Below are 25935 nucleotides of genomic sequence, written 5' to 3' on the forward strand. Positions count from 1 at the left end.
AATAATTAGCAGAGAAAATAGACAACATACAGAATGGGAGAAAATATTTGCAAACTATTCATCTGATAAAGGGCTCATATCCAGAATCTACAAAGAACTTAAATAAATCAGCAAGAAAAAAACCAAACAACCCCAATAAAAAGTGGGCAAAAGACACAAATAGAAGCCTTTCAAAAGAAGATAGACAAATGGCAGATAAACATATGAAGAAATGCTCAACATCACTAATCATCAGGGCAATGCAAATTAAAACCACAATGAGATATCACCTTATCCCTGTTAGAATGGCTTTTATTAAAAAGTCCAAAAACAATAGATGCGAGTATGGATGCAGAGGGAAAGAAATGTTTACACACTGCTGGTGAGACTGCAAATTAGTACAACCTCTATGGAAAACAGTATGGAGATTCCTCAAAGAACAAAAAGTATACCTATCATTCGATCCAGCAATCCCACTACTGGGTATCCACCCAAAGGAAAATAAGTTATTTCATCAAAAAGACACCTGCACTAGAATGTTTATTGCAGCACAGTTCACAATTGTAAAGATGTGGAATCAACCCAAGTGCTCATCAACTCATGAGTAGATTAACAAAATGTGGTATATATGCCACAGCAGAGTACTCAGCCATAAAAAGGATGAATTAATGCTTTTTGCAACAATTTGGATGGAACTGGAGACCATTATCCTAAGTGAAGTATCTAAAGAATGGAAAAACAAACACCACATGTACACACTATTAAGTTGGATCTAACTGATGAGCACACATGTGCACAGAGGGAAGTAAAACTCAGTGGAAATCAAACAGGGGGGAGTGAGAAGGAGAAGATGGGTAACAACCTACCTAACAGGTACAATGAACACTATTTGGGTGATTGGCACACTTATAGCTGTGACTCAAGCATTACAAAAGCGATCCATGTGACCAAAAATATTTATACCCCCTTAATATTTTGAAATAAATAGAAATAAAGATTAATTGCAAAACATAAAATAAATAAATAAATACAAAAAAACTGCTTGGCCATAGTTTAGAGTTGGGTCCTCCACAAGAGAGTGATCCATTGCCCAAAGAGGTTCTGGGCCCTCCAGATTGGTGTCATCCTGTAGGGTTAGGGATGTGGGGAGCTGACAGAATGCTGATCTTGCTTTTGCTGTCTATATCCGTGGGGTTTGTTGTCTCCTTACTGGCTGCATCTGTGGGAAGTGCAGCAAAGTCAGCCTAGCAGGTACTGCTGAGCTACCGCTTAGGAATTGCTTGACCACTTCACAGGCTCCACTGGTGCATTCTATCAAATATTTAAGGAAAAAATAATACTAATTCTAATCAACTTTCCCAGAAAATTGAAGATGACTAACTCATTCTATGAGGCTAGCATTACCCTAATACCAAAACGAGACAAAGGCATTAACTGGTTATCTCTTGATATCCTTGGGAGATTGATTCCAGAATTTCCCCTCTCCTCCTTCCCCCTGCAGATACCAAAATCTGAGGATGTTCAAGTTTCTTATATAAATGGGGCTGTATTTCCATGTAACCTACATACCTCCTCCCATATACTTTAAATCATCTCTAAATTATAATACCTAATAAAATCTAAATGCTATGTAAATAGTTGTTATACTGTATTTTTAAATTTGTATTATCTTTTATTATTGTATTCTTATTTGTTATTATTTTTTTCCATATTTTGATCCACAGCTGATTGAATCTGCAGATGTGGAACCCACAGATATAGGGGGTTGAAAACAGACCAGTATCCCTTATAAACATAGATGTAAAAATTCTAATCAAAATTTTAGCCAATTAACTTAACAATATATAAAAAGGAGAATACATCATGATCAAATGGGGGTTATCCAAGCAATGCAGGTTTGGCTTAACATCTGAAAATGTTCAATGCAATTCACAATTTATAAACAAACTAGAAAAGAAAAACCATGGATCATTTCAATGGATGGAGAAAAAGCATTTGATAAAATCCAACATCCATAAAAACTCTCAGAAAATTAGCAACAGAAGGGAACTTCCTCAACCTGATAACAGGCATCTGTAAAAAAATCTATAGCTAACATCATACTTAATTGTCAAGAACAAGATGAAGATATCCACTTTCACCACATCTATTTAACACCGTACTGCAACTCCTAGCCAGTGCAATCAGGAAAGGAAAAGAATAAAAGGCATCTCGTATGGAAAGGAAGAAGTAGAACTATCTTTATTCACCAATGACATGATCACCTATATAGAAAATCCAATGAATCTACCAGAAAAGCTACCAGAACTAATAAGTGGATTTAGCTAGGTTGCAATATTCAAGATCAATATGCAAAAATCAGTTGCATTTCTACATATTAGAAATGAACAATCAGAAACTGAAATAAAAAAGCGATACCATCAAAAATATAAAATACTTTGATATAAATCTGGCAAAAGACTTGAAAGACCTGTACACAGAAAACTCTAAAACACTGCTAAGAGAAATTAAAGTAAGCCTAAGTAAGTGGAGATATATACCTTGTTCATGGGTGGGAAGACTATTATTAAGATGGTGAATGATCTATAAATTCAACATGATTTCAACAAAAATCCCAGAGAACTTTTTACAAAAACTGACAAGCTTACTGTTAAATCCAAATGGGAATGGAAAGAACTGAGAAATAACCAAAGCCAAAGCAACTTTGAAAAAGAAACACAAAGTTGGAAGGCAGTTGCAGTGAAGCAGCACCAAGAGCCAGCTTCACGCTCAGGAGGATAACCTGTGCCTCCTTCTCATGGCTTCTGGCGCTCTCCAAGATCAGAGAAACTTCTCCAGCAACAAATTATAGAAATGATCCCTGAAAGCATAGTCTTGACAACTGATTTCTGACAAAAGTACAAAGGTAACTCAACAGAGGAAGGATAGTCTTTTCCACAAACGGTACTGGAACAACTGGGCATCACATGCAAAAACAAATGAACCTTGATCCATACCTCATGGCATAAGCAAAAATTAACTCAAAAAGGATTATAGACCTAAACATAAAACTATAAAACTTCTAGAAGAAAACATACGAGAAAAATTTTTGTGATCTTGGGTTAGGGAAATATTTCTTAGATATGATACCAAAAGCATAATCCATAAAAGAATAAATTGATAAACTGGACTTCATAAAGATTTAAAAATGTCTTCTCTTTGAAAGACACTATTAAGAGAATAAAGAAACAACTCACACACTGGGAGAAAATACTTGCAAAGAATGTATCTGATAAAGGAGTTGAATCTGAATATGTAAAGAACTCTTACAAAAATCAATAAAACCACCCAATTATAAAATGGTCAAAAAATTTGAACAGACACTTCAACAAAGATATACAGATAGAAAATAAGCATATGCTAAACTCCACATCATTAATCCACATTTGTTAAGAATGTAAATTAAAATAACAAAGAGATATCACCGCACACTCATTAGAGTGGCTAAAATTAACAAGACTGACCATGTCTTCTTGGTCAGTCTGAACTGGAGCACTCATCCACTATTGATGAGAATATAAAATGGTACAACCAATTTAGAGAACAGTTTGCCAGTTTCTCAAAAAGTTAAAGGCACACATACCATAGGTATAGCTATTCCACTTCTAGGCATTTATCCAAGAGGAAAGAAAACATATGTCCATACAAAGACTTGAACATGAATGTTCATAGCTTCTTTATTTATAAATATCCAAAATAGGAAATAACCCAAATGTTCATCCATAAGTTCTTGGATAAGCAAATTATGACATATGCTTACTATAGACTACTACTCAGCAATAAAAAGGAACAAACTATTCACATATATGACAATATGAATGAATCTCAAAATTATTAAATAAAATAAGCCAAACAAAAAGGAGTATATACTATATGATTCCATTTACATAAAACTCTAGAAAATACAAACATTTATTATATATACAGTGACAGAAATCACTGGGTGGGGAAGGATGAGAGAGAGGAATCATAAAAGAGCATGAGAAAGCTTTTGGGGGTGATGGATATGTTCACAATTTTCATTGAAATGACAGTGTTTCATGAGTATATATACATATGTATATTCCCATGACATGTGCATATACTCATGACATATATACCCATGTACATATATGGGTATATACATATGTCAAAACACATCAAAATATACCCTTTAAATAGTTTAATTTCTTTCAATTGTACTTCAATAAAGCTGCTAAAAAACACATATTTTCAGAATCACTTAAGAATAAAATTGGGATAAACGTTACTTTATTAGCAGACTATTATACTTATTTCTTATTTCAAAAGGCCTTGGTGGCATAGTAGAAAGAGTAGGTTTTCCATCAGGAAATCTTGCTTAAGTTCCACCTCTGCTACAAACTTGCTCACCTCTCAATCTTTAGTGTCCTCATCTCTAAAATATCCCTACTTATTTTATAGAGATAATGGGACAAAATAAGTGAGGTCAGATTTTATAAACTGTTAGTGTCATACCAATGTACTGTATTCCTATTTTTTACCATATCATTTACCAATTTACCTGATATAGGAGACCTACCCTACTGATGTATATTATCTCAAAGACTAGTTATTTTAGGTCAAACTTGTATTTTAAAAAGTCTCTTACATGGCAATAAGCATGCTTTTAAACATATCCTTTTAAAAAAATAATTTGAGAAAAGTGGAAACTTTTGAAACAGTAATAACTGTTTTTTTAATGTGTAAAACAATGCCTTTTCTACCAACTTTATTGAATTCTTTCACACATTGAACAAAGTAACAGGTATGATATGCTCCGAAAAATCTGTGAAAACTGTTTACAAATATAAGATGCTATTACTATAACTGTACTTTATGTCTATGTGGCTAACGTAATATTTGGAGATATAGGGTACTTATAGTTCAAAGGATCAACAGATTGAAGTGAGATTCCCAATATTCAATTAATTTTAACATTTACTGAATGCTTACTCAGTGTAGGCACTGGAGATCTGTTTATCATCAAATTAAATCCTTAAAGCACCTGGAGGAGGAAAGTGAGGCTTGGAGGGGGTAAGCAGCAGCTAGCAAGTAATAAAACTTGAGCCCAATTTGCCAGACTCCAAAGCCTGCCCTTTTCACTATGCCGTCAAAATTGTTTAAAATCACAAAAGCGCTGATATTAACAAATCATGCTAAGTATACATCCTATGTAATTACAGTCATTTGCCACGTAATGACATTTCGGTCAACGACAGACGGCATGTACGACGGTGGTCTCATATGATTATAATGGAGCTGAAAAATTCCTATTGGCTGGTGACACCGGAGCTGTCATATCATCATAGTGCAACACTTACTCATGTGTTTGTGGTGATGCTGATGTAAAAAAACCTACTGTTCTGTCAGGTACATAAAAGTACAGCATATACAATTATGTACAGCACAATACTTCATAATGATAATAAACAACTAGGCTATTGGTTTATCTATTTACTATACTATACTTTTTATTGTTATTTGATAGTGTTTCCCTTCTACTTATTAAAAAAAAAGTTAACTGTAAAACAGCCTCAGGCAGGTCCTTCAGGAGGTGTCCAGAGGAAGGCCTTATTATCATAGGAGATGACAGCTCCATGCGTGTTGCTGCCCCAAAGACCTTCCAGTGGGACAAGATACGGAGGTGGAAGACAGTGACATTGTGATCCTGACCCTGTGTAGGCCTAGGGTAATGTGGGTGCTTGTGTCTGAGTTTCTAACAAAAAAGTTTTAAAAGTTAAAAGTAGAAAAAAAAATCTTATAGAATAAGGATATAAAGAAAGAAAATATTTTTTAAGAAAATATTTTTATATGGCTGTACAATGTGCTTGTGTTTTAAGTTAAGAGTCATTACAAAAGAGTCAAAAGGTTTATAAAGTAAAAAAGTTCCAGGAAGCAGGGGTTAATTTATTACTGAAGAAACAAAAATATATTTTACAAATTTAGTGTAGCCGAAGTGTACAGTATTTATAAAGCCTTTTAATCTGAAGTAACATGATAGGAATTCACCTTCACTCACCACTCACTCACTGACTCAACAGAGCAACTTCTAGTCCTATAAACTCCATTCATGTTAAGTGCTCTATACAGGTGTGCCATTTTTTATCTTTTATATTGCATTTTTACTGCACCTTTTCTCTGTTTAGATACACAGATGCTTCTCATTGTGTTACAATTGCCTATAGTATTCAGTACAATAACATGATGTACAGGTTTGCAGATTAGGAGCAATAAGCTATACCATATAGTGTAGGTGTGTAGTAGGTTATACCCATCTAGGTTTCTATAGGTATACTCTATAATGTTCACACAATGATGAAACCGCCTCACAGCACATTCCTCAGAATGATCCCTGTTGTTACGTGACACATGAATGTACATAATAAATCATAAATAACTTCATTAATTGTATTGGATTTAATATAGAAAAAAAAACTGGTAGGAAAAGGAATAAGACCAAGATAACAAAGTAAAAATGAGAAATTCTCTATGTTCTATATTGAAGAAGACAATACGTACATCTGTACCATAGATGAGGAAATCACCAGTTAAGGCATGACATAAAATACGGCACTTATCATCCATTGCTGGGAAAAGTCGAGTTTCACGTTCTTCTTGAGCATCCAAGACTTCACTTTCTATCTAAAACGTAAAGAATAATAATGGTTCACAGACTTATTTGAGTAAATCTGGTATACAACATCTGGGGAAGGGTGTCTTTTTCTCAACTAAACATTCAGACTCACAAGACTACCAGAGCCAGTTTAGTCAGAAAGCTATCAGGAGGGGCAGCATTAGATATCTCTCTTCAGTGTGAACAGTCTCTGTCTGCTGCAGGCTCTGCAGCTGTCTAGCTGCTAATCTCTTTTTTCCACATGCAAAGAGCCAAGAAACATGTGGGAGAGGCCCTGGTTTAGAAGCCCCATCTTCACGGGTGCTAACATCTCTTAAGCAACTTAACAAGCATAGTTTTGAGGATCTCTACACAATACATGCCCAAATATGAGTCAACACATTCCAGGAATCCCAGAGGTATGGCATTCCCATCAGGTTTTTATAGTTCATTTTTAGTTCCTTCTAAATGCGATTTACCAACAGGGTCATTTTTACTATAAACAATGTTGTATGCAGCACTGTTAATATTTATCAGGTTTTGGGGGAACAGAGCAGGAAAGTCAATTGAACTTCTCATATGGAAGGGGAAGAGTTTTGTTAATCCTTTTCCCATACTTGGCTTTCTAGCTAGTCTGCATATACTTGCTTCCTGACCAAAGTTCTTGATAATTAGACATGTGACTGTTTGTCATTATCACTTAACTTAGCAGGTTTCCAGGACATCAAAATTATACTTACCAAATGTAATTGGACTTTGCCTTCAAAAAGTGCAGCAGCATAGTCAGAATGAAGGCAAATACTGGCTACTGTTCCCAGATACTCCATATCTTTCAATTTTTTCACAGCTGTAGCAATTTTTAAAAACCAACACATTAAAATATAGGTAAAAGTAGCCCATATAAATATTTGCAAATACCTCTAAAATTTGTGCCTTTGCAAAAATATTCTGAACTTAAAATTTTATTTTAGCCATTCTAAGGAAAATCTTAGTTGCCAAACAAATTTGCCTTTAGGCATTTCAGAATGGCTCGTGTGAAACAAATTAATAGAAAATAAAATCACATGCAAAACAACTAAGAATTAAACCTTAAGTGACAAGAAGCTTAACGGTGTTTTCTGTGTTTTTTTTGTCTTTGTTTTTGTTTTTGAGACAAGAGTCTCGCTCTGTCGCCCAGGCGAGTGCAGTGGCGTGATCATAGCTCACTGCAGCCTCCAACTCCTGGGCTCAGGTGATCCTCCTGCCTCAGCCTCCTGAGTAGCTGGGATTATAGCTGCATGCCACCATGCCTGGCTAATATTTTCTATTTTTAGTAGGAAAGGGGTCTTGCTCTTGCTCAGGCTGGTCTTGAACTCCTGAGCTCAAGCAATCCTCTCGCCTTGGTCTACCAGAGTGCTAGGATAACAGGCATGAGCCACCATGCCTGGCCGGTGTTTTCTGTTTAACAGGTTAATTCTCAGTTTTATTCTGAGGGTTATCAGACCTAGAATTGGAGAAAGGGGAGACAGAACTGACATGTATTAAGTTCCTACTGGGCTTAGGAATTCCTAACAAAGCCACTGTGCAAAGTGAGATCACACATTTTATTATTTCATTTAATCTCTCATGACCCATTAAAAGTATCCTCATTTGCCAGATCAGTAAGACTCACAGGGGTAAAATAATTTGTCTACACTCACTTAGCTTCTAGAGGCAGGAGAAATTAAATCCAGAGGCTGTCTGAAGCTCATATTCCACCCACCATACCACACTGTCTTTGTTACAAGGTAAAGAATAACCTTTCTAAAAATTATGCAAATTTTTAAAAGATTCACAAAACCACTTAAGCTAAGAAAGAAAAGTATGAACAAAAAAGAGTGAATGGTTTGGTCTTAAAAGAAACTTCCAGTGCTTCCCAAATAATGTGAGAAATTATAGATAAGAATACAACAACTGAATTTAAACTTGCCATTCTCTCCAACAACATAAAACCAGGCTCGATTATTCATTCCTACAGCCAGATGATAAAGACCTACTGCTACAAAGCTGGGTTCCACATCAACAGAAACTGTGATTGGTTGCTCCTATAAAATAGAAAAGTAACAGTAGTGAATCAATTGCCAAATCTGTTTTGATTTTATTAATAGATAAAAGAAAAACAACACCATTTTCATACTCCTTCAACAGGGTTGGCTACGGTAACTTCAAGGAGGGAGGTAAGATACGCAATCCGTGTGCTGCAGGCGTCCCCGAGAATGGGAAGTTTGGTCAGGAAAACATGAAGTGAGCCTCTCTGGGTAGACAATGCCAGCAGCTGACCATCATCTGTCCAGGACATGGTACCCAATCCTGAAATAATTCACAAAATAGATGATTATTTAAAAACAATATACTGTTGCAGGCAAGCAAGCAAATATTTTCACTTGAACTACCAGAGGCATACAAATCTTTAAATATTTTCTTTACTATTAATAGTCTAAGTAGTTTTTATTTAAACTAGGAAATTCACCATGGACTGGCATAAGAATATTAGCACTGAATATAACTCAAAGGGAAAGGTGTCATCTGTCAATAAAGGGAATGTGTTCTGAGAAATCTGGCATTAGGCGATTTCATTGTGCAAATATCATATGGTTGTACTTACACAAACCTAGATGGTATAGCCTAGTACATACCTAAGCTATACGGTATAGCCTATTGTTCCTAGGCTACAGACCTGTACAGCATGTTACTGTACTGAATACTGTGGGCATTATGCATTTGTGTATTTAAACATATTTAAATGTAGACAAAGTACAGTAAAAATATGGTATAATCTCACAGGATCACTATCATATATGCAGTCCAACATTGACTAAAATGTAGTTAGTTATGTGGGGCATGACTATATATAAGAATTTATACTTTACAACTGAAATTAGGGTAAAATTCACTATAAACCTCTGGATCAAAGTGGACTTACAACCTTCTAGTCAAGTAGATTAACTTAACATAATTACTAAAAAATAGGGAGACTAATTTAGGGAACTCTAGTGAAGGGTGTTTATTTTATTCCTCCAGCAATGAACGCAAATCACACAATAAGAAACACATTACTCTCTGTAATTGGAATGATAAAGTGTCAATCTGCTTCAGGAAAATCTATACCTTTATTTTCATCATCCAGGTTGACCATAGCATATACATCTTTTAATTCTGCCAAGTCATACATTTTAATGCTGAAAAATAAAAAATATATATGAACTTTATATAAAATTGGTTTGGTTCACAAAAAATTGCAAACTATGGAATACGTCAGTGGTTTCCAAAATGGGATATGCAGGATGATCCGCTGAGTTATGGTAAGAAAATGGTAGAATTTCTATGTTTGATTATATTTTACCTTTTAAATTTTTCTGGTTTTTTTTTTTTAGTGCATGCAGGGATTGGGGAAGAGTGCAGTGTCATGCCTGGCTTAATTCTCTGATTTATAGCTTTGGGAATGAGGAGGTTAAAAATGTTCTGAAGAAGTTTGAGTAGAAAATATTCTCCTGAGCAGTACTAACTATTGTACGATGATGCAGGTTTTTCTTCACGTGTTCCCCTTCTCCCTGCCCAGAGTTCTTTCACATGAAAAGAAGGTATAATACAGAAGGAGCATTAGAATCAGAAGGCCTAGGTTGAAAGCCCTGAAAAATGGGGGCATAATATTACTTCCTAAGGTCATTGGGAAGAATAATTAGTGTAAATGGAAGCTGTACAGCACACGCTGGGACCTAACAGCTGTAACATTTCTCCCCTTCTTGTCTCTTTTTCTCCTTCCTCTTACTCTCTCCTTGTGTTTTCCCCTTACATTTTTTCCCTCATTGTTTTCACTGAACTTTTAATTTTGAGATAATTATAGATCCACACGCAGTTGTAAGAAGTAATATGGAGACTCTGTGTACTCTTTATCCCTAATGGTAACATCTTGAAAAACTCTAGTAAAATATCACAATCAGGATAGAGACATTGATACGATCCATGAATCTCATTCAGATGTCCCCAGTTTTACTTGTACTCAGTGTTTGTGTTTAGTTCTACACAAGTATTTTTAAAATTTTTTTTTATGTTAGCATATTACGGGGGTACAAATGTTTAGGTTACGTATATTGCCCTTGCCCCACTTGAGTCAGAGCTTCAAGCGTGTCCATCCATCTACACAACTTTCTCACACATGAGATTCATTAGACCTACAATTACAGTCAAGATACAGACAACACACAGTTCCACGACCACAGGATCCCTCATGGTGCCTTTTTTTTTTTTTTTTTTTTTTTTTTTAGAGACAAAGTCTCACTCTGTCTGTCAACCAGGCTAGAGTGCAGTGGTCTGATCATAGTTCACTGTAACCTTCAACTTCTGAGCTCAAACAATCCTCCTGCCCCAGCCTCCCAAGTAGCTAGGACTACTGGTGCACACCACCACACCCAGCTAATTTTTTTTTTTTTTCTGTAGAGACAGTGGTCTCGCTAGTTGCCCAGGCTGGTCTCAAACTCCTGGCCTCAAGTGATCCCCCTGCCTTGGCCTCCTATTGTATATACAATCACCTCCTTCCTCTCCACCCCAGGCCCATCTCTAACCCCTGGCAATCACTAATCTATTCTGTTTCTATAATTTTGTCATTATAATTATGTCATTGTCATAATTTTAAGATTATATAAATGAAATCATAAAGTATGCAACCTTTTGAGATTGGATTTTTTTCCTAAGCATAATCATCCTCTGGAAATTCAAATTGTATATGTATCAATAGGCTGTTCCTTTTTATTGCTAAGTAGTATTCCCTGGTATAGATTAATCTCAGTTTGCTAAACCATTCACCCTTTGAAGGACATCTGAATTTGTTTCCAGTCTTTGGCTATTACAAATAAAGATGCTATAAACATTCATATGCAGGTTTTTGTGTGAATGTAAGTGTTCATTTCTGTGGGACAAATGGTCACGAGTACAACTGCTGGGTCATATGGTAATTAATATTTAAGAAACTGACAAACTGTTTTCCAGAGTAGCTGTACCACTATACATTTCCTACCAGCAATTTAAGACTAATCCAGTTTCTTCTCATTCTCACCAGTATTTGGTGTTATCACTATTTTTCATTTTAGCCATTCTAATAGATGGATAGTGATATCTTATTGTGGTTTTAATTTGCATTTCTCTAATGGCTACTCATGTTAAACATCTTTTCATGTATTTGTCTCTTTATATCCTATTTGGTGAACTTTCACCCATTTTCTAATTGGATGGTTTGCTTTTATTACTATTGTTTTTTTTTAAAAAATGGTAACTCTGCATAAATTTATTGCTGTTGTATTGTTTAAACTGATATGTAAATAGATAACTGACATTTAAAATATCAACACAGCATTGAGCAGATAACATATAGAAGTAAAAGGTCTGAACATACTGTTGGGTTTTGAGAGTGCTCTGTATCTTCTATTATAGATACTGGTCCTTTGTTGGATATGGGGTTTGCAAATATCTTCTCTCATTTCACAGCTTTTCATCTTCTTTAATGGAGTCTTTCACAAAGCAAAAGTTTTTAATTTTGATGAAATCTAATTTATCAATTTTTCTTTTTATAGATCACACTTTTTGGTTTCAAGTCTAAGAATTCTTTGCCTACCTCTGGATCCAGAAGACTTTCTCCTATGTTTTTATCTAAAAAATTACAGTTTTACATTTAAGTCCCTGATCCATTTTGAGTTAATTTTGTATTAGGGTGTGAGGTGTAGGTTGAGGTTCATTTTTTCCTTGTGGATGTCCAATTGCTCCAGCACTATTTGTTGAAAAGGCTATCTTGCTACCATTAAATTGCTTTTACACCTTTGTCAAAAACCAATTGTGCATATTTATGTGGGTTTATTTCTGGCTTCTCTATTCTGTTCCATTGACCTATGTGTGTCTCCCTCTGCCAATACTACATGGTCTTGATGACTATACCTACATAATAAGCTTTAATATTGGGTAGAATGATTCCTCCCATTTTATTCTTTTTTAATATTGCTTTGGCTATTTTAGTATCTATACCTATCCATATATTTTAAAATAAGTTCATCTGTGTCTATAAAAAACATGCTGGGATTTTGATATCAATTTCATTAAACTCTAGATCAACTTGGGGGGAACTGGTATCTTTACTGTATTGGGCCTTCAGTCTATGAACACAGCATGCCTCTCCATTTATTTGGGTCTCATTTGATCTCTTTCATTAGCATTTTGTAATTTTTCAGCATAAACTCTGTACATGTTTTGTTAGACATACAGCTAAGTATTTTATTTTCTTCGGAGTGACTGGAAATGGGATTGTCTGTTTTCACATGTTCATTGTTAGCATAAGTAATGTGAGTGATTTTCGTGTGTTGATCTTGTATCTTGCAACCTTGCTCAACTCACTTATTAGTTTTAGTTGTAGGAGTTTTTTGGTAAGATTCCTTGGGATTTCCTGCATAAAAAAATCATGTCATCTGCAAATAGAGATAGCTTTAATTCTTCCTTTCCAAACTGAGTGCTGTTTTTCTTTTTCTTGCCTTACTGTGGTAGCTAGAACTTCTAACACTAGATTGAATAAGATTAGTGAGAACAGATATCCTTGCCTTGTTCCCAATCTTAGGGGGCAAGTATTCAGCCTTTCACTATTAAGCATGATGTTAGCTGTAAGTTTTTTTGTAGCTGTTCTTTATCAAGTTGAGGTAATTATCCCCTATTCCTAATTTGCTGAGTTTTTATCATAAAGGATTTTGTGAAATGCTTTTTCTGTATCATATAGTTTGCCTATATGATGTGATCATATAGTTTGCCTTTTTTAGCTTTTGATATCGATTGCATTAATTTTTAAATATTATGCTAGCCTTGCATACCTGGAATAAATCACACTTGGTCATGAGGTATAATTCCTTTTACATATTGCTAGATTCAGTTGTCTAAATTCTGTTGGGAATTTTCATGTTCAAGATCACGAGAGAGATTGATCTGTATTTTTCTTTTATATACTGTCTTTGTTTGGTTTCAGTATAAGAATAATACTAGCTTTATGAATTGAGACCACAATCAAAGTAATAGACATATCTGTAAGAAAAAAAGTTGAGAAGTGTTCCCTCTTTTATTTTCGGAAACAGATTTTCTAAAATTGGTGTTAATCATTTTTTAAATGTTTAATAGAACTCTTCAATGAGTTCTCCATACAGGCCTGGAGATTTATTTTTGGGGAGCATTTAAATTACTAATTCCATTTCTTTAATGGTTATAGAGTTAATTGCACTAATTGAGATTATCTATCATTTGGGTTGAGTTTTGATAGTTTATGGTTTTTGAAGAATTGTTCATTTCTTCTAAGTTGTCAAATTTATGAGTATAAGGTTGTTTGTAGTATTCCCTTATTCTCTTAATGGCTTCCAGATCAATAGTGATACACCTGCCTCATTCCTGATATTGGTGATTTGTGTCTATTCTATTTTTGTCAGTATTGTTAGAGGTTTATCAATTTTTTTTTTCAAAAAACCATTTTTAATTGATTTTTTCTATTTTCTTATTTCAACTTCATCAATTTCTGCTTTTTATTATTTTCTTCCTTCTACTTTGGGTTTATTTTGCTGTTTCTTTTTTTAAGTTCTTGAGGTAGGAACTTATTGATTTGAGACCTTTCTTCTAATGTAAACATGTAGCGCTATAAATTTTCTCAGCACTGCTTTAGCTGCCTCCCACATTTCGATATATTTTCACTTTCATTCAGTTCCATGTATTTTAAAATTGCTTTGAGACTATGACCCATGAGTTATTTAGAAATACATTGTTTAATTTTCAAGTGTTCAGAGATTTTCCTGCTATCTTTCTGTTATTGATTTCTAGTTTGATTACATTATGGTCAGAAAACATATTTTGTATGATTCAATTTAAATTTGTTAAGTTTTTTTCATGGCTCAAGATACAGTCTATCTTGGTGAATCTTCCATGGGCACTTAAAAAATGTGTGTTTTATTTTTGTTGGATGCAGTGTTCTATAGGTGTCTGGTAGGTTTAGCTGGTTTATAGTATCATCCAAGTCTTTTATATTCTTGTTGATCTTCTGCCTAGTTGGTTCTAAATATTACAGTTGTCCCAAAGTATCTGAGGGGTGTTGGTTCCAGGGCACTCTCCCCGCCCCCATGAATACCAAAGTCTATGGATGCTCAAGTCCCTTATATAAAATGGCATAGTATTTGCAAATAAGCTACACACATCCTCCTGTAGAGACGAAGTCATCTCTATATTATGTATAATACCTAATACAAGGCAAATGCTATGTAAATGGTTATACAGTATTTTTAAACTTGTGTTATTCTTTATTGGTTTTTCCCCAAATATTTTTGATCCACAGTTGGTTGAATCTGTGGATGCAGAACCCACAGATACAGAGGGCCAACTGTATTGGAAGTAGGGTACCGAAGTCTCCAACTTTTATTGTTAAATTGTCTGTTTCTCCTTTCGATTCTGTCAGTTTTTACTGTATAGTTTGAGACTCTTATTAGGTGCATGCACATTTAGAATTGCTATATCTTCTTGGTGAATTGAGCCTTTAGTCAATATGTGATACCCCTCTTTATCCTTGGTAATTTTCTTTACTCTGAAGTCTACTTTGTCTGATATCAATATAGCTACTCCAGCTTTCTTCTGATTACCATTTGTATGTCTTTTTCCATCCTTTAACTTAGTTACATCTTCCTTTCTTTGCTCTTTCTCTCTCATTTTTGAGCCAGGGTTTTGCTCTGTCACCCAGGCTGGAGTGCAATGGTGTGATCATAGCCCACTGTATCCTCAAACTTCCGGGCTCAAGTGATCCCCTTGATCCTCTTGCCTCAGCCTCCCAAGTAGCTAGGACTACAGGTGTGCACGACCATGCCTGGGTAATTTTTCTTTTTTCCTTTTTGTAGAGATGGGGTCTTACTATGTGGCTCAGGCTGGTCATGAACTCCTGACCTCATTATCCTCCCTCCTCAACCTACATTCTGCTTGAAATAGCAAGTGCTGGTATTACAGGCATGAGCCACTGCATCCGGCCTAGTTACATCATTATATTTGAAGTGAGTTTCTTACCGACAGCACATAATAGGGTCATTTAAAAAAATCCATTCTAACAGTCTGATAATTTTGTCATTTATATTTAATGTAGTTATTGATATGTTTTAATTTAAGTCTGCTGTTTTATTATTTGCTTTATATTTGTTCCCTCTGTCTTTTGTCTGTTTTCCCTTTCTTTTCTTCATTTGGATTATCTGAACATTGTTTAGTATTCCATTTTAATTTATCTATTGGGCTTTTATATATATCACTTTGTGTAGTTTTTTAGTGGTTGCTCTAGATACATATTTTTCAGTCTACTTAGAATATTTTGCTATTTCAAGTGGAATGTAGAAGTCTTATCACATATAAAACCTTTTACCCTATCCCTTTCATACTGTAGTTGTCTTATGTATTGCATTTTCATGCCCTGAACACCATATCAGACAATATAATTTTCGCTTTCAATCATCATATATATGTTAGAGATATCAAAAGAAAAAAATAGCCAGATATTTACCATTTCTATTGCTCTTCCTTCATTCTTAATGTCCCAAATTTCCTTCTGTCCTCTGTTCTCTTCTATTTGAAGAACTGCATTCAGCAATTCATTCAGAGTAGGACTGCTGGCAAGAAATTCTCTTCATTTTCCCTCATCTGAGAATGTTTTTATTTCACCTTCATTACTAATGTGTATTTTCACTGGATAAAGGATTTCAGTTGACAGAGCTTTTACTTCTGTACTTCAAGAATGTTATTTGGCCTCCACACTTTATGGTGAGAAATCCACCGTCACTCCAAATGTTGCTCTCTGGGTGCTTTTAAGTCTTCTTTGTCTTTATTTTTTAGCAGTTTGATTGTGATGTGTGTGAGCCTAGATTTCTTTGGGTTTATCCTTTTCAGGATTTGCTGAACTTAAATAATATGTAGGTTTATATCTTTTGCCATAAAGAAGTTTCCAGCCATTATTTTTGGATTCTGATGATACAAATATTAGACTTACTGTTATTGCCCCACAGGTCTCTGAGACTTAATTTTTTTCAATCTTTTTTTCCTCTGTGTTCAGACTGGATATTTTCTATTGATCTATATTCAACTTCCCTGACTCTTTACTCTGTGATCTCCATTTGCTATTAAGTCCACTGTCGTTACTGCATTTTTCAGTTCTAAAATTTCCATTTGGTTCTTCTTTTTTGGTTCTATTTCTTTTCTGAGACTTTATATCTTTCCCTTTGTTTCAAGCCCTTTCCTCTTGGAGCATTTCTATAACACATACTATCTACATCATCTTGCCGTTGGTGTTTTTGGATTGCCATTTCCCAAGTGAGTTAAAATTGTCCTGACTCTTCATATGCCAAGTAATTTGGGGTGATATTCTGGATACTGTGTTATGAGACTGTGTCTAATCTAAATCCAAAGGAGGTTAGTATTTTTGTTTCAGCAATCAACCCAGTTGGGTTCAGGGCACAAGTTTCAAGCAGTCTTTTGTGGCTTACGGTTTCAACATCAGTTTCATTTTCAAAGCTTTTGCAGTGGTATTCAGATGTGTCCCTGTGTGGTCCACTAAGTGGCAAGTACAAGACCTGGGCTATGGTCTTAAGGCTATCTAACCCTTAGTTCAGTTCTCAAAGTCTTTGGTACATGTTTAGGATAAGTCTATACAAATGAGCTTAGGGGTGAATCCAGGAGTTCATAAATATCTTTACAGGCTCACTTTCCTGAGTTCCTTCCTCTCTTTTGTCAACCTGGTACTTTCTGATTCCCCGGGACTCCTCTTTTTGGTCCTCCAGGAATGCTGGGACTCTAGTTACTCTGTTCCACTTTGATTTTCCTATAATTGCACCAGTACCTGTGGCCAAGCAGTGGGAGGACAGAGAAAAATAAGCAACAGGGGTTTGCCCAACCTTCTTGGGACCACATCTCCTCTAATTTAAGAGAAGGTTACCCTCCATCAAGTGCTTTAGGTGCCTGTGGGTCCTTGGTACCACTGTAGTTAGCTGCCACTGCCACGGTCAGCTTACTTGGTGGCTGGGCCATGCGAGAACAAAGACAAAAAATGAAGAAAATCAGAGGATTTCCCCAACTGCCTCTGAGCATCAGGAATTCTGTTTCCTGCAACTTGAGCAAGAACTAGAGAGCTTCTCTTAGAGCTCTCTCTGTGCTCTGGTGCCTACTTCTAGGTTTCAGGCTGCCTTGAGTCCTGCCTGAGACCAGAGGACAAATGGGAGAATCCCTGCTAGTTAGGTGGCACTTTGAATTTTGTCTTCTCCAATCTACCTGCTACTATTTACTTTTCAGAGTCCTTAAATAGCTGCTCCAGGTATTCTTTCCAGGTTTTATAGCTGTATTCAGAGGGAGACATACACAGGGTGGAGTGTGCTTACTCCATGTTATCCGGAACTGCCTATGTTTAAAATTGATTTTCAAGCATATTCCATTTTATTAATATTTTTTCCCTGAGTGTTAAAGGAATAACCTGAGTGGTAAAGGAGTCTTAGAAATTTTCAATTACAGGGTGTAGTGGCTCACACCTGTTAATCCCAGCACTTTGGGAGGGCAAGGCAAGAGGATCACTTGAGGCCAGGAGTTTGAGACCAGCCTGGGCAACATAGTGAGATGTTGCCTCTACAAAAAATTTAAAAATTAGATGGGTGTGGTGGCATGCACTGGTAGTCCTGGTTACACGGGAGGATCACTTGAGCCCAGGAGTTTAAGGCTGCAGTGAGCTATGATCATGCCACTGCACTTCAGCCTAGGTGACAGAGCAAGACCTTGTCTCATTAAAAAAAAAAAAGAAAAAAAGAAAAAAAATTCAATTGTAAACATGTTCTAGGAGTATAAGAAAGTATGAGTGCCAGATTCATACTGGCCACCAAAGTTTGGTTGATTCTCTTGAGTGTTTCTTATATAAACTTTTCAAGAAATATGTGAATACAATTTACCTGTTATCTCCACATGTAGCAACTTTGTTAAGAGTGTGTGAAACTGCAATACCGGTTAGATTATCTCTATGGTTACGACCTTGAAGTACCTCATGACCAACCTCTGGAACATGAGTAGAAATGACCACAAAAATTCCACGTGAAAAACCAACCGCAATGTAACCATCACCACACCTACAGCAACAAAGGTGACAATATGGTAAAAAAAAAAAAAAAAAAAAAAAAAAAAAAAAAAAAAAGGAGTTTAACTATTATTGGCAATAAGATAAATTAACAGGTACGTTAAAATGAAAAAATATCCTTTCAAGATAGAATATAATTTACCAAGGGCCTACTCTGTGTCAGATAATATGCTAAATAATTTCACATTCTAAATCACATACCAATTCAGAAAATGTTATACATAAAATTAAATGTTACAGGCAAAAATTAAATATAATTAGTAGGTAAAAACACATAGATGTCTTTCTGTAATGAGCTTTTCGTACATACCAACTATAGCAGACAATGTTGCCATAGTGCTGCTGAAATTCCAAGTCAGTTGGCTTATCTGGATCATACAGATTAAAAAGACACAAATTTCTCTTGCCAAGCACCATACTTATCTGCCAGAAAAGATCAGGAGATTGTGAAATGAATTACATAGTACTTCATGAAAAGACCAGTAAGCAAATCCAACAGCTGAACCTAATTTATGAAAACAAGTTCAGTTTAGATATGCTAAATGCTATAATTAGCATAATAATGTGACTCACTAAAGAAATGCATTTACTAATATATATTCTGGTAGGGTCCTTGGCTTTACATATCTTCAATATATCCTTTGAAATATGCTAAAATTCCTTTGTGGAATAACCTTTTATACTCTGTATATCTCTCATTAGAGTACTGCACATATGACATTGTAAATCCAAAAGTTCCATTGCAAATGAATTTATATTCAGAGTATAAAGAGTCTTCCATTCTAAGAAGCCATTCTGCTTTTGAGCCATCTGGGATTATAGGTCTATACCCTTGTAAATAATCTAGCTTGGTTTTTTTATACCCTCACTGTTTCCATCACCTGCAGGTCAGTGTGCCTAAACTAGTGTACCTATTGATTGTATAAATCAATATGTAAATGTAATTCTCAGTATAGGGTGTAATTTTATTGGGGAGAGAAAACAGTGTATTACTTATTTGGGATCGTTAAGGGTGACACCTTGATATATTTCTTTGATTCTAAGATGCTATCAATTGTAAATCACTATCAATTTAGTCATAGCTTTTTAGGAGATAAAGACATATTATCTCATTAAATATATTCAGGTTGATTGTGAAAAATCATCTGGATTTCAGGATGTTAAAATGTGGCAAGGAAAATGCATCTAAGTATTAAAGAAACAAAAACTACAACTTCCAGAGAGCTCTGTTCACCACATTGATACAGTAAAAGTTTAAAAATGATATAGAAATCAATACTTCTGTTCTTAAAGGTACCCCAACTTTTTCTATTCCCACAAGAATAAAAAGAGCATCACCAATTATAACAGAAAGCTGTTCTCATTTGCTGTGGTATCAAGTAGTCAGCAGGAGAGAAAACAAATTTTAGGTCTAAAAGGCTGAGCCCTATCTTGGATTAATAAACAACAAACATTATTTATCATTACCTGAGTCACCTGAGAAAAAGAAATAGTATATTCTACAAAATTACCAAAATTATTTGGGCACGGATTTGATTTAGAATTCTTACTGTGCTTTCAGCAGCAGAGCTTCGGTCTTCTGTCCTCATCATGGAAAACTGCATGTTACTCGGCTCTGATCTCACTGGTATCTACAGGGGTAAAAATACCATCACTGTGAACAAAACTAATATTCAAATTCATTCTGAATATTAATAAAAGAGGTAATTTGCTTTTATTTCTGACTAATGTTGGACTAAACCAAGAAAACCCTACTGCCACAAATATCTAACAATTCTGGATGAAACAGAACACATATCCTATTAAAGAAACAGAAAGGTTGAAAGAAGGAAAGGGAAATTTACAGCGTTTATCACAGCAAAGATCAAACTAAAAAACATAGAGTGGAGCTAGGCGTAGTGGCTCATGTCTGTAATCCCAACGCTTTGGAAGGCCAAGGCAGGAGGACTGCTTGAAGCCAGGAGATTGAGACCAGCTTGGGCAACATAGTGAGACCCCATCTCTACATAAAATAAAAACAAAAATTAGCCAGGCATGGTGGCATGTGCCTATAGTCCTAGCCACTTGGGAGGCTGAGGGATGAGGACCACTTGAGCCCAGGAGTTTGAGGCTGCAGTGAGCTATGATGATGCCATTGCATTCCAGCCTGTGTGATAGAGCAAGACACTGTCCCTAAAAAAATAAAAATTAAAACCACAGTGTATGCAGTAACTGATGACACAGCTATCCAGAGCAGCTAGCAAGGGGAGACAATAAAGAAGCCCATTTGTCATAGTCTGAGCTCTAGATCAGAAAAAATAAAGAAAGTTCATTTCAAGAATTTAATTGAAGACCTCCCCTCCTATCCTCACTATAGTATGAAGTTCACATTTACATGTTTGAACAGTCTGAGAACTCCCAAAGTGAGGAATTAATATAAAATGTGGAAAGATCCAGGCTCGTAATATTCCTGCAGTGTCTGGCAAAGACAAATCCAGAGCTTCTAAGCAAGGTTGCAAACAATTTCCACATATAAATCCTGCTCAAGGTGGGCTCAAAATTCAAAATTATAAAACTCACAAAGAAATAATGTATTAAGAGCAGAAGTCAGCAGATCTAAAAACAGAATTATATGAAAGAGAAATATGAGATAAATACTTTAAAAATGACTAAAGACAGTGCACTCCAGCCTGGGTGACAGAGTAAGACCCTATTTCTAAAAAATAAATAAATGAAAATAAAAATTAAAGAGAAAATAAAAATTTAAAAACTCAGTGGGATAGACAATCAGACAAATTTGAAGAAAGAATACGTAATCTGAGAAAATTATCCAAAAGGTTGCAGAGTGGCAAAAGATAGAATCTATGATTAGGAGACATGAGGAGGTCCAACATATATTTAACAGATACTCTAGATAAACAGAATAGAAAAGACAAGAGGTAATATTCAAAGAGATAATAATGACTAAGAATTTTCTTGAATTGACAGAAGGAAGCAATTTTCAGATTCAGGAAGCAAGACAAATCCTGAGCAGGATAAATAAAAATAAATCCATACAAGTAACATTGCATGATCTGCAGAATACCAAAATTAAAACAATTGAGAGAAAATACCAAATGAAGCAACACTTAAAATGTACGCTTTGCTTACTACATGACGACTTAAGTAGAATGTCTAATTTTGGAAGCAGACTTCTTAAGGATTAGAAATAGGAAATATTAATAGTTATCTTATAGGTAAAAAATGGCAGATTGGTAGTGACTTTCTGGGATGCTATGTGGAAAAAATATTCTAATGCCATATCTTGATTCAGTGGAGGGGGAAAAATTCAGTATCTATTGGTGATGTCTGATACGGACACAAGAGTAGTAGTATTTGTACTATGTATCTACCATTCTATTTTTAAAAGACATTGAAAATAGAGTGATTTAATGTATAGGATTTCTAATGTTTTACAAGTTCTTTAGGTAAAAAACCAAAACAAATAAAAAAACCCATGGCAGTATGAAGCGTCTAGAAACTGTCATAGCCAACAATTTTTTATGATGCCAGATTAATCTTCCTTAAGAACCACTTTAATCATGCTAGGGTTCTGCTTACAATGGTAGAGTGACTTACTTCTGCCTAACTTTCAAAGCTTTCCAGATACAGGAACCAACTTCCTTCTTCAGCACTATTTTCTATACATTCTCGATCAAAGCCCATACCTTCAATTAGGCCAGGCTTGAACAAGCCATGAACAAGCTGACAGAGACTGCTAAATGCTTTGTATTATCTACGAAAACAATTTTTAGCAGGGCACATGGTCATCCAGGTAGACTAAATTTGCAGCAGTTAGGGCAACCACATGACTATATGCTAGTCATACGATATGAATGGAAATAATAAATGCATCTTCCAAGTCACATCCATTACAAATTTCTTACATTCCACTTCTCTTTTTCCCTTCCCTGGGCTGAAATGCAGATATGATCCTGGTACACTAACTTCAACCATGAGGATGAGAGCACAACACCCTAGAAAATGGCAGAGTAGTAAGATGGAAGGAACCTAGGACTCTGTACAACTCTGTGAAGTAGAGGTACCTTGATGAACTGTCTACCTCTCTATTGTTACATGAGAAAGCGGGGGGGGGGGGGGGGGGGGGGGCGGAACCACCCAAACTACCATATTCTTACAGACCCTATGAGTCTCTCTGTTGTAACAGTTTAGCCTATACCATGACTGATTCAGATAGCCTTCTATCTTTTAAAGATTCACAATTCAGCTTTCACTGATCTCCTCCATCTCCCAATGCCATAGCATTTGTAAGCTGTACCACAAAATTTGACAATCCTATAAGGCCATGTGTGTTTTATAATGATTAGTAATGTCTTCTTAAGAGTAGAGCCCTATCATCAGTAGCCTTTAAGATAGCCTACCACCTGGTTTTATGCCTGTGTAATCCCTTCTCTGCCCGAGTGTGGGGTGGACCTAGTAACTCACTTCTAAAGGACAAAATATGGCAAAAGTGATTCTAATTTAGGTTATAAAGAGACTTCGGCTTAAGTCTTGAATGACTGCTTTCATTCTCTTGCCAGATGGTATGTTTAAGGCACTCTATGGAGAGGTCCATGTGGCAAGGAAATGAGGAAGCCTTTGGTGACTAGCTAGAGAGAAACTGAAGCCCTAAGTCTAACAACCTGTAAGGAGTTGAATCCTGTCAACAACCATGTGATTGAGCCTGGAAGCAGATTTTCCCCCAGTCAAGCCTTCAGATGAGACTGCAGCCCTATCTAACAACATGACTGCAGCCTTGAGACAGAGGCACTCAGATAAGCTGCATCTGGATTCTTCATCCACAAAACTATGAAAGAGTAAATGGCATTTTAAGCTGCTACATTTTGAGGTAATTTGTTATGCAGCAATAGATGACTAATACAGAGCCACATTTCATATTCCTTCTACAGTATACAGCACAGTGCTGTGTGCCCAGCAGGCATTCAAAGAACGTGGTAGTCAATGTTAGTCAATATTGCTCTAGCAATACTAAATCATTACCAGTACTCCAAAGTGAAATTTTCCCATTGGTGAGATTATGCAGCAATTGGCAAAACAAATTCCCTTAAGGAAAGAACTTCTGAAGATCTATTCAATCTGAATATCAGTAAAATTTAATCTTAAAATTAAATCCAATTAGGATTAGTTTGGAACCAATTTAACATATCAGTTAAAGGTATGGGCTTTAGAATCAGGCAGACCTGACTCTGAGTCCAGGACTTACAAGTTATTAACATTTAGATTATAAATATACATATATAAGTCATTTTACAAATATACTGTCTAACAATAATCATAGAGCTGATAATCCATGCTAATACCAGACAAAGGGAAATATACAAAGGTGGGTATATGGATAATGTCTTCATATTAAAGAAAAATGTTCTAATACATAAAGAGAAAGGCTTTTGATGTTTGGAATATGAAGTTATTGTATACTTATCTCACATAGAGATTTTAAAATTTTATAGATTAGTTTGACAGACAAACTATTTTGGAGGAAAATTTGAATATAACAGACCAAAGAGATGTTACCATATTACCTGTCTTATCGTGTCACCTTCTTGATTACTAACTGTAATCATTTTATCTTCACCACCTAAAGCAAGCAGATTTTCTGCATTCCAACATCCACATGTGATTCTCTTAGTATGTTTTCCTGAAAGAGAGATGATTTTTATACATGGATTTCTTTAAAAAATAAAAATAAAAATCTGTGATGCCAATCTGAAAGTTTAGGTAATAAATATATCATGGGATTAAACAGATAAGGAATTGAGAATCTCATCAAAGCAGTTAGCATCTAAATAACTTTACTTAAAATAGTTTATTACCAAGTTGTCAATCAAATAACGGTATAAAAGGGCAATACTATTTTCCAATTTTTTATGTGGATATAAGCACAGGCCCTAACATAAAAAGATGTTCTGCTCTCTGACAAGGTTTGTCTGTTTATTATATAACCAAACCTGTAATCATAATGTCTTTTTTTTTTTTAGACAGAGTCTCACTTTCCCCACACTAGAGTGCCTTGGCATCAGCCTAGCTCACAGTAGTCTCAAACTCCTGGATTCAAGCAATCCTTCTGCCTCAGCCTCCCGAGTAGCTGGGACTACAGGCATGCGCCACCATGCCCGGCTAACCTTTTCTGTATATTTTTAGTTGTCCAGCTAATTTCTTTCTATTTTTAGTAGAGACGGGGTCTTGATCTTGCTCAGGCTGGTCTCAAACTCCTGAGCTCAAATGATCCGCCCACCTCGGCCTCCCAGAGGGCTAGGATTACAGGCATGAGCCACCGCACCCGGCCTCATAATGTCTTAAGAGAAGTAAATCCCAAAGCAATGAAGTTAACTTTACTTATATTCAGCTTCACGGTGTGACAGAGCTTTGATATAGCAGATTTAACATTCATAGTTTCAACTGTTTATGTATAATTAAGAGACATAATAACTTGTGATAATACTGATGTGCAAACATGAATGCACCCTAGTGAGACTTATGGTAAGAACTGAGTAACTTAGCTAGTGAATAATATTAGATGACCACTAAGTATCAGGAAGCTTTTTTTTTTTTTTTCTGAGACAGGGTCTCGCTCTGTTGCCCAGGCTGTAGAACAGTAGTGTCATCATAGCTGCAATTCTGAACTCCTGGGCTCAAGCCATCCTCCTGCCTCAGCCTCTCGAGTAGCAGGTGCACGCCACCATGCCCAGCTAATTTTTTCTATTTTTTGTAGAGATGTGGTGTTGCTATGTTGCCCAGGCTGGTCTCAAACTCCTGGCCTCAAGTGATCTTCCTGCCTCGGCCTTGCAAAGTGCTGGGATTACAGGTGTGAGCCACCACACCTGGCCATAAAGCTTTTTCACTGAGTATTCCAGTTAGTGCAAAACCTACATTTTGGGGGGGGGGGGGTGGAAATCACATGCTTGACACTGGGCTGAGATAGATAAATGAAGGTGCTGAGATAGATAAATCCAAAAGAGTCCCAAGGTTATCTGTATTAGTAAGAATGGTTAAGTGTACAGATTCTGGAGCCAGACTGCCTCGCTTTGAATCTTTGAATCTTGGCTCTACTAATTTGTGCAAACCTTGGGTAAATTACTTAACCTTTCTATTCCTTGCTTCATCT

The 25935-nt window shown here is 35.8% G+C and overlaps 1 protein-coding gene and 1 pseudogene across 1 annotated transcript in view; both read right to left on the reverse strand.

Annotated features, from left to right (window-relative positions):
- The window catches only part of WDR19 (WD repeat domain 19), an 86224-nt gene that overhangs the window by 48823 nt on the left and 11466 nt on the right, over nt 1-25935 (reverse strand). Inside the window, exons 6-14 of the mRNA XM_069494082.1 lie at nt 24353-24468; nt 20342-20422; nt 19102-19214; nt 18610-18783; nt 9758-9828; nt 8787-8959; nt 8580-8694; nt 7372-7478; nt 6538-6660 (exon numbers count right to left, since the gene is read on the reverse strand). Of these exons, the coding sequence (XP_069350183.1) occupies nt 6538-6660; nt 7372-7478; nt 8580-8694; nt 8787-8959; nt 9758-9828; nt 18610-18783; nt 19102-19214; nt 20342-20422; nt 24353-24468 (1073 nt within the window). The remainder of the gene's footprint in view (nt 1-6537; nt 6661-7371; nt 7479-8579; nt 8695-8786; nt 8960-9757; nt 9829-18609; nt 18784-19101; nt 19215-20341; nt 20423-24352; nt 24469-25935) is intronic.
- Nucleotides 2666-2855, reverse strand: LOC138400331 (small nucleolar RNA U3; annotated as a pseudogene).

The sequence above is a fragment of the Eulemur rufifrons genome, chromosome 19, assembly GCF_041146395.1.
Source record: "Eulemur rufifrons isolate Redbay chromosome 19, OSU_ERuf_1, whole genome shotgun sequence".
NCBI classification, from domain to species: Eukaryota; Metazoa; Chordata; class Mammalia; order Primates; family Lemuridae; genus Eulemur; species Eulemur rufifrons.